Below are 17,338 nucleotides of genomic sequence, written 5' to 3'. Positions count from 1 at the left end.
ATATTTAATAAAATAATATTATTATATATTATATAATATATTATATAAAAATAATATTTAATAATATTATTAATAATCAACAAATTAAGACAAGAGTAAAAGGCATTTACGAGCAATCACGAGTTATTAGGTGTGTTAATGTAAATTTAATATTTATTTATGTAAACGTTTCGGTTCTTTCTTTGAACCATCTTCAACACAATATAAAATTTAAAAAATTCTAACTATTACATCTATTGTCGATCGGTCATTACAATATTGTTACGGCCCTGATGTCCGTGTTCATCGGGACGGCGCCGATTAACGAGAAGAAGCCCGTTGTCAAGAGGTTGTTGACAGCAGCGTCTGTCATTTGAGTCGAGTCCCAGCTGTCAAGCTATTCGGACGCGTATTTGTATCGAGCCGATCCGTATTACTAATATTGTGTATAAACGTTCTGTGGAACGCTTCACGATTTTACATGTCATCCTTGCCATGCTAATTTCAGAACTCGAGTTTCGAACTCGAGCTTGAAAGTTATATACACGCATTAGGTTTTTAGTAATATTTCATAAATGCCAGACAACGGACTTATTGATTTTACTGAGTTTTTTGACTGTTCTTATAATATTGTAATGACCGACTAACAATAGATGTAATAGTTAGAATTTTTTAAATTTTATATTGCGTTGAAGATGGTTCAAAGAAAGAACCGAAACGTTCACATAAATAAATATTAAATTTACATTAACACACCTAATAACTCGTGATTGCTCGTAAATACCTTTTACTCTTGTCTTAATTTATTGAAGTTTATGACGAGCTGAAACTTGTAATTATTAATAATATTTAATATCTGTAAAAGATATAATAATTAACAATCAAATGTAATAATCTACAAATGACATAGAAAGTTTAACAGAAATTATTTCTGAGTATTATTATATGAAGCGTATTTTTTCAATGGTAAACAATATAAATACAGCAGTGTTAAATGATAACAATATAATATTTAATTGCTAATCTCACTAATTCTTTGTAAAGAATTATCATATTTATCAATACATTATGTTATTCTTCAACATGCAAAATTTTATTTTTAGCTGATATATATTGTTTATTATGTAGAATTTGCATGTTATTTTCGAATGTTAATATTTAAAAAATAATTTATCGAATTACAGGCAATTTCTCAAAATCCAATAGACCTACGATATATATTGAAATACGAAGTGCATAGCGCAATAAGTTGGCGAGGTACTCGAAATGTTCACGCGTTCGATCGGTGAACACCTATACGGCGGTAAAAAGAAGATGCCTCTTCCAAATTGCATTTGCAATTCAGATGATATAACGGCGATGTTTATCTCGCGATATATTTTCGATATCAACCGAGTGAAACCGGATATCCCCAAATTTAGAGCAGACCTCCTATATCATGTACATTCGTGGCTTGTTTCTTTTACGATACGATCGATATGTGAACTAGCAGATGTAATTTAACGATGTGACATTAACGCTAATATCATTTACCGTAAAATCAAAATCATTGTTCTGTTAACTACTATTGCAATTGTACATACATCCAACATATTGCATTTCTATATTAAAAAAAACACATGCGCATTAACATAGAAAAAAAACAAAATCAACGGAAATAACAGATGTTACACGCGGCATTTTTACCTGGAAGCGAATTACTAATATAACGCGTATCGGTTTTTAATGTAATCATGTATTTGAACTAAAAATTAGTATGTTATTTAATAATTAAGTAATGTAAAATCACAAAATATTCTATTTTTAGGTAGCGAAAGGGAGAATAATATTATATAATTTCAAAAACATCAGAGATTATTTGTATTTAAATATATTATTATTAAATTTTATAAATACCATACAAATCTTTTTTATTTATTTTACTTATTTAAAAAAAATGAAAATTCACATTGAACAAAATCTACAGATAAAACTCCCACTCGAATCAATAAACTATGAAAAACGTAAAAAGTATGAGAGTTAAAACCTCCGTAAAATAAAAATAGTGAAACAGTAACAAATTTTCGATCAAATAGGAACTTGGCTGTTTGCCCGCTTCCAAATGATACCGTGTCATCGAAAACGTCGCGTCGACGCCTAATTGCAAAATCCCCAACGAGAGAGTGTAATTGACTCAAATCCCGCTTGCGAAGCGTGCGCTCTAACAAGACACGCGATTATTATCCGCATATATCGAAGCTGTTAACTGCGACAAACGACACAAACCATACCAGACAAAATCGTGCGACTTAATTATCTCGTATCTAAGAAAAATCGACAAATAATATCAAGATTTGCTGGAAATACACGAGAGAAAAACAAGATATTATCAGATTAATATCCCTTAATTCGCTTTTAAATAAAAAAGAGATACATTAAACATCGTTCACATATTGTATATACGGAAACTATTCTAATCGTATTAAATAGTTACGTAACAATTATATCAAATATAACAGGTCTCAATCTCAAGTTCACGTGAATTGTTTTCTACATGATTACAATTTCTTGTTATAACTGTCTAAAAAAAAAAGGTAAAAGAGGAGAACATGAAATGTTCATCGTCACGGCGGAAAAATACGCCAGCCACATGCTGATGCGCGTGCAACGAATGCCGTTGCGTAATCATGGCGGAGGGAAAGTCGCGCGAACGAGAGCGTTCGGTTGGCTCGCGTGCGCTGCTCTTTACGAGGTCCCTTTCCGTGACCATGTGCTCTTTAGACCGGGTCAATATCCTCCTTTCATCTGCTCGACCACGTACAATTAAGCCCTACGCAAGTGCCCGTTGATTAGTGAAGATTCGCATATCATATAACCGAGTTACTGGACGACTTATTTCCAGCTGTTGTGTGAGTCATCTTGAATTTTTCGGCGGAACGAACGGTCTAGTTCGTTTACTTTTCTCATACTATTTATTTCGTGTTTTGAATTATAAATCAATGCGTGTAATCGGTAATTTTTCCCTTTTTAAAAGTTTAGTTTTAAATTAGCGAATAAAAAATTACTTATGCTTGAAAAAATTCATAAATTTAATATTTTGACTAATTCAAGGATATTAAATATCTCCCGAAAGTTTTATATTACATTAATTTCTCCAAATTAGTATCATATATTATCTTCAATTAATTTATTTAATAGTTACTATAAAAAGTCGTGTCATGTGCTGATAAATTATATTAAAATCTTCTAATCTAGAGCAAGAGAGAGAAAAAGAATTAATATATTGTACATTATCTATACAATAATAAAAATTATTAAATCAAATATGTATATTAAAAACTAAATCTCTAAAATTCATACATCCAAGTTTGTTATACAGATTAATACATACAATACTATTGCTATCATAAAATATGATTACACTTTTTTGTAGAGAAGTTTATATTTTCCAATTGATATGAAATCTGTTCGATTCCTTTTATAAGCTTAAATTAAAAGCTTTTTATTTTATAGTCCACATATAAATTTATATCGTTTTTCCGAACATACGATGACATAGGACAAATAAAAGTAAAATGTGTAAAATTATTATACGCTAACATTTCATGTTTTATTGCATTTTTTAGAAGAAAACGAAAGAATCCGAACCATTTTCCTAATAAATGGAAATTCGCATAGTCCGTATCGTTGTATCTGAATTCCATTAATCGATCGAACATAACGCGATAGTGCGTGTTTTCGCAGTCAGTCTCGAAGCTCCCGCAACGCATTAGAAAACGCTGCTGCACGGATGTCACGATATAAATACACGATATCGATGCACACGTAATCCGTTGCGCATGCAGCATGCAGATATTACGAGCTCAGTTGTACGCATGAATCTATGTGATTGTGTGTGCACACAATGTATATGTCGTATATACATTGCGTATATTGTATGCATGTTTGTGTTGTCTGTATGTTAAACAGCACATTTGCAAGGACTATAAATGCTTTAAAAGCGCATTTCTCGAGGCAAACCGATTCACTCGCCTCAATATAGATATGTATCTTTTATTCTTCCATTAATATGATTCGTTGTTACCTCGCTTATCAACATTTTCAAAAAGTATTGAATATTGAGGTCGATGGTCGAATTGTATTTCTATCGTCATGCAAGTATCAGGCGAGGAAAATGTACAAAATGCACATGCAGTTCAAATATTTCAAGAGAATGAAAAAATTCTAGATTAGAAAGATAATTAAAATGTAATTAAATAAAAAACACGCGCTAATGATACGAAATTTTAGACAAGATTATAAAACATTAAATGTCAAATTAAAGTTATTATTTTTCAGTATTAATGCTCAAAAATCCATAGGTAGAGTCCCGAATTAAAGAAAAAAATCTGAAGTTTACAGTGCGCGCGCGCACACATCTTTTAGAATGCGAGAATTATATTCAACAAGTTTTTATAAGTGAAATAGTAAAGTTGAAGCTACGTGAGGTCTTAAGGGAATCCGTAATGGCGCAACTTGTAAGGCCATGATACCTATTAGAAGAGATCTCGTCATATGGTTGCAGTTTCAGTTTGCTTCGAAATAAGCAAAAGGGTGGGAAGTTTCGGTAGAAGCCCCGAGAGAAATCTCTATAGTGAACGCGCGTCGACGAAATATTCATACATATATTGGAGTTACGCCTCAAACATTTCGATTTAATTGTTTACGTCCGTCGCCCACCTGGAAATACCAAAGCGAGTTGCCGGTCGAGGGGCAAACAAAAGAAGTTAGGAACCCAGAAAAAGAACGTCTGATTGTTGGGTGTAATTTAAGAAGTTCTAGCGACAACGGTGCTGTCTAAAATAGTCACCGAACCTGTTCTGCGAAACACCTGCTGGTCCCATGTGAATGTGTGTGCGTGCGTACTTGTGTGATGAAAGTATGTGTAGGTGTGTGCGTGCGTGTATGAATGTACAGGTCTACGTGACGAACACATCGATAAAATTAGAAAGCACCTGATGCGTAACTCTTCTCGTGACAAAACGTTTCACCTTCCGAACCAACGCATCCGTCCGACTTGCTTAGATTTATACCTCATCGACTATAGTCGTTCGTTATTTGACCTGCTCCACTAACGAGACGGAAAGGTAAAAATAAATGTATATAAACTTTCAAAAGCTATTGTATTATTTCAAACTACTACTATATATATACAAACTAAACTATTATTACTAAATTTCAATAGAAGATATTCGACCGGACAAAAAACTGTTTGCTTCAACATAAGAGAGAGAAAGAGAGAGCTTATATAATTAGTTTAGGAGAGATTTTATATAATTAAATATCCAAAGAAATTTTAAGCTCGTTTAAATTGAATTTCAACATTAATAAATAATCAAATTACAATTTTAATTTAATTTTAAATTAATTGTTAAAGTAAAAAAACGCATTTACAATAAGTAACACGCACCGTTATATATCCGTTACAAAAATATTGACTTCGAATTAACTAGTGAGAAAACCGGTTTAAGTGAATGGCCGCTTCTTAGTACGCTGAGTGCGTTTGTACTAAGAGTTCACTTCAATGTCTTGCTTAGTACGCTGAGTGCAAGCGTACCAATATCGATACTCATCAATTATTTTTGAATCTTACGTATCCTTTACGTAATTTTATTATTCTTTATTATATGTTTTAATAATATGTCTATAAATGTAACTCGATATTGCCCAAAGAAAATAAAAGCTTGCGAAATTAATAAATATTAATTATATATTACTTTAAATATTACTTAAATTATTAAGTAAAATCATTTTTTAAATCCAATTTAATTTTTATTGTCTCATAATAACTGTACAATAATGTGAAAAATTGTTATTGTATTAAAAGCGAATTTTATTACGTAAATTTTGTCTTTTCGTATTTGATTACTTTATTTTAAAAAGAGAGAGAGAGAGGAAAAAAACAAGAAAAATATATCATGTTATACAATATAGTATATAGAATACCAAGTTTTTTATGTATCCTTCATGATATAATTACTGTGTAGATCCTGTGATAATAATTGCTATCCGCATGCGTCATTAACTTTGAAGCACATATACAAAATTATGCGTCAAAGTATTATTCACTGCCCGCAATTATATTATTCTAGGAATCGTTTTGTAGAGTACTCCGAATACATGGAAATATGTGTTTCGAATAATTTCAATTTAAAGCTAATATGTCCATATTTTATGTCTATATTTTTTATTAATTTCAGTAAAGATATTTCTTCCGTACGATTGATAAATAATATTAAAAGAGCATGAGGGTGTATGTGTATATGTGATAAATCTATAAATCTAAATAAATTTATATAAATCGAGAAAATGTGCATATATACATACGTACACATTTATTTTAGTTATATATAACTGCTATCTCTCTCTCTTCTTTTCCTCTACAGCTACAGATAATATTTACCTTAATTGTGTAACGGGTGCTCAGATTAGGTAAGGAAATTTGGACTAATTAGAACGTCGCCTTGTTTCATAATGTAACCCACATTCTTCCATTTAAACGTTATAAGATAACCGAGTGTGCAATGACATTATGTTTACTTAACCGTCAGTGACATAAGCATTTTTCTTCGCATCGAATTTAAAACGTTGTTCAAACACATATAAATTATACTACGCTTCGCGTAGTTTTTAATTTATAATCTTTATCTTGTATAATTTTTACGTACAATTATTTTATATGGTTTTTCTAGAATTTTTTCTCTTTCTTTTCCTAAATGCATTTAATAGATAAATGTTTAATATGTAATATGAAACACATAATTATCCCCAATTTGTATGCAAATACAAATTATGTAAATTGTGGCTATATAATCAATATAATCATTGAAAAATAATAGCAATAGCTACGATGATAAGAATTTATTTTGTCAATATCGTGAACTACTTATCAATCAAGCGTGAACAAATGGTAGAAATGATGTTGATATAAAACTTGTAGTTTATTCAGCTGATCCATTTTGCGTAAAACAATCATAATCTTATTGTAGAAACTAAATATATGACTATTAATAGCTTGCTTTTTGTTTTGACAAGTGGATGATTCAAACTGTAATGTGATAAAACATACTCTGTCTTTCTTCTTTGTGCTTCGAATAATATCTGATAAGATTACTTAAACAGCGCATATCAAGTATCGAATTTAAACTCTAGAGTTCGTAAAAAATTCGTCATATTTTATCCGGCGGAAAATCCTCAACGCAAAGAAATGATATATATTTTCCGTAAAATCTGAAATCGACCACTGCTCTATAACTTCGTGATGGTTCGGTTTACAAAACAAACTCGGAACTCTCGTCCACGTTCGGCCAAATACAATCGCGTACATCCGAAGGCAGACAGAAAATTTTCAAATATACTCATCCGACAGAGCTGGCAGACTACTTCTTTCGTATTTATCCATCCGGAGCTACGGTTTTAGCAACAACCATGCGCGCGTATCAAGTATCGAATTTAAACCCACAGTCATCCACATTCTCTTCGCTTCGAACAATATCATTCCCGGTATCACTCTCTCTTTTTCTCTTTGTGTCTCTGTCTCTCCTCCTGTCTCTCTTCGTTCTATTTTATAATCCCTTTTCACTGCGTTATACTATGTGTACATAAATATTCTCCCTCAACCAAACAAGTATTTTTTACTAGCTTTCGAAAATCTATCTCCATCTTTTGCAATATTTTTGCAGCTTGTGGCGGCCTATATCTTTTGCGAAAATACAAAACGCGCATGTTAACGTAATGACTTGCAAAAAATACCAGATAACAAGAAAAACACATTTTTTCGAGAGCTTTTTTCGAATTAATGCTGTGTGCTATTTTTATGTAGCAAAAAAAATAAAATTCTTAATAAATATTAATAAAATTTCGGCGGAATAGAAACAAATTTCTAAAATGAGAAATTGTTTATTACGTAATATTGCCCGAATATATTAATTTGAAATTTAAAAAATTAAAAAAATTAATTTTTTATTACAAATTAATAAAATACTTTTTCATGTCAGAATTCCTTTTCATTAAGTGCTTTCTATAGAATGGAAAATGCTTCTACTAATTAAATTTTTATCATCGATACCTATGCGTAAGTGCACGTACTCATTGCAATTTACGATCAAAGTCAAAGAACATAACAACTGGCATTCATCGACCGATTGACTCATTCTGTTCTGGGAATTAGGTTATGACATGCACGATCAAATCATAATTCGTCATTAAGAACGTGACATCACTTGCCACAAGTACTTATAAAATTACATCTCCTCTCACGTGATGAATACGTCTACAGGCGCGAAATGGATCTTGCTCGACCGCAGAAATGCAAGACGCATCAACGAATTTATCTGGAATGCGTCTTACGTATTAATTGCAAGTATATTGCATTCCACGTCCAGCATTCACAATTGCATCAGACATGCATCGACCTTTCATTACAGCTCAAGGCGAACGCGAGTTTAATCGAAAGGCAAAAGGCGAGTTTGTGCAAACGTGACCTTAAACTTTCCAAGGCGTATTTCAGATCATTTTACGATGGCACGCACGCGATGTTGATATATATGCGTGGCATTTTTACACATCATGTTACTTCTATCGAAATATGTATTACATGTATATATCATGAGCATCGATCGCCGCGACACACGTGTTCAGAATTACATTACAGATTTTGTTACAAATGTTCACATTTCGAATGTTTTTTTTTTTTTTTTTTTTTTTACATTATCTTTATAGCCAGCTTTAAAAATGGATATTACAAAACAAATTGGATTATCGCGTATTATGTAATATAAATATAATATACTCGAGAAATTTTAAAAACATTCGAAATGATAAGATTTTCGTATTAAAAGATTAAACTGCAATCTGCATGAAATTTGTACAAAAATAAAATTTTTCACGAATCATATCACACATAAGCAGCAAATGCAATAATGCTGGTATCGGTTGTTGCTCGTATAACCTAGATCGATAAATGCTATTGGATTTGTTTTATATCTGTGCCACGATAATCAAACTTGTTTTACGTGGTTTATATACGGCACGTGAGGAATATAATTTAATCGGATAAAGGAGAAAGAGATTAACGGAAGACTTCATATCAAGGTTTTACCGTTTTATATGACAATCAAATATATGAAAATCAAATTTATATAACAATCAAATTTAGATGATATAGCGGATCAAATAGACGAATATCAAATTGAAATAGTACCAAATTTATTAGTTATAAAACGAGATATATTTTCTATAACGGTAACATTACGGCACATCATTAATTCGATGTAAAAATAGCTCTTATCTGTTAACACAATGTTCCAGTTGCCCTAAATTTAAATCAAAGTTTGAATTTTCGTTTAACATCCACTTAATTTTTCATAAACCAATAAAAAATATTTAAAGCAATTATCTTTTAAAAATGTTCGAGAAAGGATGATTAAATCAAATAAAATAATCACATACTATTTTTATCAAAAATAATAAATAATTATTCAGTTAAGAATTAATTTCGTTTGCGAGAAATAGTTTATCGAGTATTTCGACGTGTTCGTCCTTAAATAAGACTGCCGCGATAATTGCAAAATAATCAACGTCCTGCTTGAAAGCCTCTTAATTGGTCGCGACAAGTTATTCGCAGGTAATGAGAAATTTTCTTTGATTATATCGTAATATTAATTGTTTATCCGACCAACGCTTTCCTACAAATCGGCTGTCATTTCGTTCACTAATAAATCACGTATAATAACTAAAATAATTTAATATAAAAATATTTAAATAAATTGCGCTTAAAATCCGCGTGATAGTCTATATATAAATCTTCAAAATCATGAATCATATCGATTTATGATGTAACAAATTTTTTATAAATGCATATATTTTAATTAAATAAAAACTAGGATTTATATATGAGAATTCCGTACCAATAAAAATCTTACGGAAGCAAATTAATTGATATTAATCTATATATCCGTTTTCATTAAATCAGAAGCTTTTAGTACCGTAAATTTATTAACCGCTATAAAATATTGTTCTTGCGAATTAATGTAAATTAATAACAATAAATCTTTGTTGTATCATTGTTTTATCAAGGTCTACATTCTTCGCAAATATGTCTTTTCATATTTTGATATCTTTCCAATATATTACACATTTAAAGATCTTCCAATATTTCCTTCGATTCATTTTTTCGAATTAAAAATCTTGTAAAAACGCATATTTCTGAATGCAATAACAATAAAAAGAGATATTAAAAGATATTAACAATGATAAGATTAAAAACGATAAGAACTTCAAAATAATACGCTTGATTGTGTTAATAATATCGAATAATATATACATTTATAATAATCTAAACGTATATTATACGATATTAAGAGTAATTAATATATTATTTCAAAGAGAGGGTTAACGCGATATCTATCTCTGCAACTTTTAATCACGCTTGAAATTTGATAATCTTCATATTCGTCTATTTAACTTGAAATATAATATATTCTGGAATATAACTTTACAATAATTTATCGTTATTAAATTTATTTAGTATTGAGATGATGAAAAACTCGATTTTTTTTAGTACAGCTACGTAATAAAATTTCTATGAAAAATTGATTCTATAAAAAAACAGCACAACCATAGAAAATTATGTCTACAAATAAAATAAAATAATTTGTCTCTTTCTCTCATTTTTAATGAACTGCTGAATTTCCAAATCGAATTACGTGAGCAAAATTAATAATGATATTATCAAATTGCTCGGATATTGAACCGAATCAAATGAGGGGCCGTGATGAAAAACTTTTAATTTGTTGTGGTAAATATTTTAATAATCTATATTGTAGGAAGAATATTTTAAATATTCGTTAAATTTTTTGGTTATGTATTGTTACCATCACGTTAATTCAAAAACGATTGCAGTACAAAATGTACATATCAATATAACTCTTGCTATAACTTAGCGAATATATATATATATATATATATATATATATATATATATATATATATATGTATTATTGTGACTCATCCATATTTTTATCTGATATACCATATTTTATTTGACATATTTTTATCTAGCATATTTTTATCTTTTATTTATTATCTGACTCGATAAGTTCTAATTATTATACTGCCACAGGGATCTGCTTTCTTTCGAATGAAACGAAATGAAATTTACGTATTACAGCAATATCTCATATTGTACTCATCAATCTAACTGTTTGTCAAATGTATTGATATCGAAATATTAATTTCACATTTTAAACTTTACATTATAATCATATAAACTATGAATCAAAGACCTCACTTTCACGAATATTTCCTAAATTTTTAAATTTCCTAAATTTTAAACGTTTATTTTATATTAATTATATCTGTATCTCCTGCGCTGCTATTTCTCTCTTTCCGGTATTCGTATAATATATATTTATTTTATTGCACATTTTTCGGTTGAATTTATACATTTATGTCGCGTAAAGAATTATCCGCAGAATATTATAAGTATGAGATATATTTATATCGAACATCTTACATATTTTATTTTATATCCACCATAATCACCTAACCTAGTTTCGTTTATTTAATATTAATATCACGCTGTTAGTTCGATCCTCAAATTACATTCACGTATTATTATATTCACATCAATTATACATACGCGGAATATCTCGGCGATGTTACATTTATAACGCGCCATTACCCACGGCTCCGAATTCGTTTCGCTCTAGACGGACGCATTCGGGAAAATCTCTCATCCCGGCTTCCATGAATCGGATAATCTCGTCGATGACGATCGCGGGAGAAGCGCGAGCGTCGTATTTTCCCGCCAGCGTTTATATTCCTTTCGACGCGTCGTTTCGTGCAAAGCGCAACCATCACCTACACCAAGCCCCTTTGGCGCTTCTTCTTCCTTTTGGAAGCACTCTTCCCACGAGTTTCCCTTTCCCGCGATGAGAACTACGAGAGGAAAAGTTACGACGCGAGTGCCGCCCGTCATTTACCTAAATGCGCTTACTTTCCCCGAGATAACGATCGCAAAGAGACCATAAAATCCTTCTTCCCGAATGCGTCGATCATGGCGATCACACGATGCTATATTAACAAACGACGCGTGCGTCGCTTAAAAGACGCATTGTACGAGAGTCGCAATAAAATCTCGTTATAACGAATTCCGAAATTTACGCGTCGTATATACGCGTCGGTAGCGCCATCGTCGTCGACCAATGCGGCCACGCTGTCAAATTATAATTCGTCATAACGAGATTTCACTGTGCGACTGCAACTGTATAACTTGATATCACGCACCTGTAGCAAACGTCGCACACAGCACGGCGAGGACACAGGCCCAGATGGTTGTCATCTTGTAGCGGCTGGTAGCTGGCTTCGTGCACATCACAAAAAGAAACACTCGGAAACTGATTTCTCCAGTCGCGAACCTGAGGCGTCAAACTTCCAGGCGCGAACAGACGCAAATCAACACAAAAAACTCGATTGTAGATCGCGATTTATCGACGCGGACGAACAACAGGTGTCGCGGAAACGCGCGGGTTCCTTCCTTTCTGTCCGGAACGTTAATCCGGAAATTCGGGAATCGTCGACACGTACGTCTCGAGGAGACCGGGAGGTGCGAACGAGAACGACCGGAGAGCTCGACGCGCGAAGACCGTCTGCCGCGCGCTTTACTTTCGGAACACTTCGTGAGACATCGGCGGCCAGCCGAGATCGCCCGAGCGCGCCGCGATCTCCCCACCCTTCGGCCGCGCGCTCCCACCTTCACACGCCTCTACGCCACGCGTGTGTGTGTGTGTGTGTGTGTGTGTGCCTACTTTCTCGTTCCATAACCTTCCCCTATCTTACGCACGTCGCATCCGCGTCGCGCCGTATTCATTTCCAAGCACACGCGCGATCAAACATGATCCTTGAATCGACGAATTTGTATCCTCCGCGAACGTGTTATTCTATCGACATCGGCCTCTATTCATTCGACACGTATGTACGTACGTACGTACATAACGCGATATATTCAAGACGCGCAATAACTTCATGTAAGATGGCGGGCGAGAGGCAAATAAATTCTTTTACCACGCGAATATTCATCTAAAGAAATTCAACGGATGCTTCTGATATGCCGAAGTACTCGAAGGTCAGAGATGCTTTGCCTTTGAACGCACTTTATTTTGATAATAATATTAATATTACAATATTAAAATGAATTGTGGGTGCAAATTCAGGGAGGACATCTTTGATTCCGAGAGCTAACTTTGAAGAGTTGTTTCTTGCATCGATATCGCGACATTTAAAGCGAAGCAATTACTTGGCAATTATTTTCCAATGAAAAGTATCATCAATCTCGAGCGCGTATTTATTACTACGACACTGTTACGTCACTCAATCGCGTCGCGCGAGGAATTTGTCCTTGATGGTAAAAACACGGGAAGGACGCGAGCGATCGTACTTTGAAACGACAACGTTGGAGGATGTAACAGATGCATATATCTACGAATAATACGACAGCCGCCCGATTGTTTCTCGACACTCCCGGCATGACACACTTTAGAGACGTTTTACAGACGATATATTATTGAACGAATTGTATTTATATCACGAATAGACATCTTGGCGCCGAATAACCGCACAACACACTGAAGATGGACACGAATATTAAATATCTCAACTTCCAATTCCGTTCACTGGCGCTGCGATCCGATTGGACGTTTCGGAGTTTGTACGTAAATCACATATAACTGACACTACGCGAAATATTCGAGAGAGAACGATAATATTTTAATAAACATTTATGTACATACATCGAACATACACGCGGGACACTAATGTACGAATAAGTGTCGTAAAAAGTCCTAGACTGAACTCTCGCGATAGCCGAGATGGTACTAAACGAGGAACTGTCTCGAAAAAAGCCAAGTAACCTTGTGTGCAGGGAAGGAGATTCTCGGAAGACAAGAGAGCCCGGTCGCGAGTGAAGCTCTGTGTGTGTATGTATATATATGTGCTCCGGTTCGAAATGTCTATTGCAATGCGTCGAACACGGTAATTTCCGTAGAAATTGAAACGAGATAAAGCGCGATCCTAAAAAGGGATACAAAAAAAAAGAAGCGAAGCGAGCTAACCTTTAGTTATCGTTTAATATAAATAGCTAAATTTTTGGGAAAATCTTTTCCTGGTTTCTTTAATATTTTTCAATGATAATTTCTCGCTCGATATAATTTCGATCGTCGTGAAAAATAATTCAAACTTTTTGCTATTCTTATTCGAACGCATAATTTATGTAACATGCTGTCAAGGATGATAAATCGATTATCTAGTAAAATCGCGACGCGTTTAATTAATATTTATATTAGTGAAAAATTATACATGATATTCCTTCTCCTTTTCTTTCTCTCGTTCGTATTTTATATTCGGTTATATTTATTTATTTTCTGTCGCGATGCGGTATACATAGTATCAATTATTATGCACTTATTTCACGTCATAGAAACTAGCACTAAATTAATACACGTCATGACAGCCATATTTAATTTGCGCTATGAACTCGAAACTTTGGAATTGGACTGCAGTATTTGTACGACATTGGAAGTGATAAGTTTAACTGCTTAGTCACTTGTGCAAATTTAAAATATAATTATTTAATCGCAATCGCGAGTATCTCGTGAACATCGAAATCAGTATCGTATATATTATGGTGTCTAGTGAATATTGAAAAAAAATCAAATCAGTCTATATTGGTACACTATTTTAATTAACATTCGGTCTCGCGACATAACCTGTTTTTCGATAATTTGATTTTTATATATATATATATATATATATATATATATCATATTCGAGTCACGATTTTATATAAATATTGAAAATAAATATTGTCTGCAAATAAGATAGAAGAATATATATAATGTCAAGAGTGTCGAGAAAAGTATACTGGGTGTTGTATGTATTAGACGTTGATACAATATATATATATATATATATATATATATATATATATATACCGATATATATATAGGTCGTGTAAATATATGATAGTTATCGAGTAATCAGAATTCCAATTGTATTGCTTGTTAAACATATTACTAAAATTCCCGTGAGATTTAGTTTTCAAGTATAAATGTTGCCTATATTATCGAGAATGTCGAGGAAAATATCGGGAGTGTCGAAAAAAAATATCGGGAGTGACGAAAAAAAATATCGGGAGTGCCGAAAAAAGAAACGGGTGATAATCATTACGCGTAGATATACTGTCATGTCGATAGTGTGAACGTGAAATAGTTTCGTCAAGATATCTCTCTGCATCAGTCCTCAGATCAGTCCTCAGATATCATTCAGTAAGTATAATAATTTAACGGAGAAATTTATAAAATAATTATAGAATAACTTTTTATAGAATATATATATAATTTTTTATAAAATAAATATATTGCCTATTAAATAAGCACACACCTAGCATTCAGAATTTATAAAAAAATATCAGGCGATCATTATATTATACGAATATATGAGTTGATAGTTAATAAAATGATTAAATCACTAGGAAAACAAAAGATTGAAATTCTAAAGAATAATATTTAAAATAATTATTTATCATATTTATTTTGGCATTTTTTCGTAAGATATAACAAACTCAAAATTGTCGAAATTTTCAACTGCTCTTTTTTCAGTTATATATTTTTCAAGATATACAATTGTTTGAATATATCGACTTAAAAAGTACTTAATGATATCTCGGATAAAGTATGATTTAACATCCGATCGGATGCATAATGTAGTGCTGAAGCATCAGCTTGAGATTAGATTTGTGCAACCGCTCGGATGACAAGCTCGTTCGGGCAATCCGTTGAGCGTACTTACTTTAGGTGCCGATTTAATCTTTAGCGAAGGTAAGCGGACTCACGACATTATCTACCCGCTTATCTATAGTCTCTTGGACTTCGGAGAATCTAGTGGGTTATGTATCTTTCGTCCGAGTATGACGCGCGCGATGTATTATCCCTCGGTTAATGTCGTACCATAAGGCTTAAAGATAATCACGATGATGTATGAAATCATCTCACACAATTCTAGAAATGCTATTATAAAGTAAAACAATGCGATCAAAAATCAACTGAATTATACATTTTAATATCATTAAATTTATAGAAAATTTTATAAAAATTTCAATGAATAGTTTCATAATTCATATTTCATATATTATATAAATAAATTATTAAATTGATTGATTTGAGAGAGAAAGTTATTCTTTGTTAACTCATAGGATAATGTATTCGGGAACGCGAAGGACTTTAAAAGAAACAAATGAATTAGAAGTTCATAAAGTCATAATGTTTGTATTGTATGTATGTTTTCAGTAGATGTATATATATTATATTGCTAGATTAAATATTATATTTGAAGGGAAGATGTATATCGCGCGCGCTCACTCACGCGCGAGATCTTAACTATTAAATTTATTTTTAACTTTTTGAATTTTCGTAAAACTGTAAAAGCAGCAAAAGACGGGAAAGTAGTCGCGTTACTTTAAAGTAGTTCCTCCAAAGTTGAGCCATAATGTAAGCACAGTCTATATAAGTAAATCAATATTATACGTAAACGACCCTGCCGTCCCGAGTACATATAAAGAAGCGCCTTATCTTTATTCTCTGACAAATTCGGAAGAAATCCACGGAATTGTAGCACGCGATAAGAGTAATCAAAATGAGATAAAACAGATCGTGATCGCAAGCTGATACTCGTAAATTACGCGAACGCGAACAAAGCCGAGAGTTTGTTGCCGAGCTCGCAGTCGTTATCGCACATATCGCATAAAGCGGAGGAAAGAGGCCAATGATACGTCAAGATACGACGTGCAGGTGAATGAAAACGAGCGCGGGGAATCACGTATTCCGGCAAACACGCGGATGTATGCGATACAATAATGAACAGGTATCGATATTTATTCGTTTGCAACATCGTTACAGGTTTCTGCGAATGCGATTCGTCGACTGCAATATGATGCACGTGAATACGAAGCGGCATTTCATCGTGGCTGGCGCAATCAATGCCACAGCGGAGAAGCCCTAGGGAAGATCTACCCTCCGCACGTGTAACAGGTAAGAGAAATGTTGATCACGATCTCGGTGTCGGTCGTCACGAAGCTACCATTGTTGTCGTCATTGTGTAACCGCGTGTCATTTACATGAAAAGAGATAGAAACATGTGTGTCCTTTGCCCGCATCACAGGGATTATATTGGTGGCTTATGTTATCTACATTTCGACTTATAATAATTAGAACGTTTATTATTTCCAAAATATGAAAAAAAAGTTAAATAATTATAATTTATGCTTCATAAAAATGCATTATTTGAA

At 32.8% G+C, this 17,338-nt stretch overlaps 1 protein-coding gene and 1 long non-coding RNA gene across 5 annotated transcripts in view; one reads left to right on the top strand and one right to left on the bottom strand.

Annotated features, from left to right (window-relative positions):
• The window catches only part of LOC105254122 (fasciclin-3), a 312,011-nt gene extending 298,855 nt beyond the window's left edge, over positions 1 to 13,156 (bottom strand). The window contains exon 1 of one of the 4 annotated variants that reach the window (XM_025411595.1): positions 12,286 to 13,156. In XM_025411595.1, coding sequence (XP_025267380.1) covers positions 12,286 to 12,373 — 88 coding nt within the window. In that variant the 5' untranslated portion in view covers positions 12,374 to 13,156. The remainder of the gene's footprint in view (positions 1 to 12,285) is intronic. The other 3 variants (XM_025411598.1, XM_025411597.1, XM_025411596.1) reach the window with 3 other exon arrangements.
• Positions 13,157 to 15,043: 1,887 nt separating this feature from the next.
• Positions 15,044 to 17,338, top strand: part of LOC105256731 — a 93,144-nt gene continuing 90,849 nt past the window's right edge. Inside the window, exons 1-2 of the long non-coding RNA XR_003123225.1 lie at positions 15,044 to 15,320; positions 16,950 to 17,081. This is a non-coding gene — a long non-coding RNA (uncharacterized LOC105256731). The remainder of the gene's footprint in view (positions 15,321 to 16,949; positions 17,082 to 17,338) is intronic.

The sequence above is a fragment of the Camponotus floridanus genome, unplaced genomic scaffold (genome assembly GCF_003227725.1).
Source record: "Camponotus floridanus strain SB8 unplaced genomic scaffold, Cflo_v7.5 scaffold40, whole genome shotgun sequence".
Classification (NCBI taxonomy): domain Eukaryota; kingdom Metazoa; phylum Arthropoda; class Insecta; order Hymenoptera; family Formicidae; genus Camponotus; species Camponotus floridanus.
This window is presented reverse-complemented; position numbering and strand designations above follow the sequence as displayed.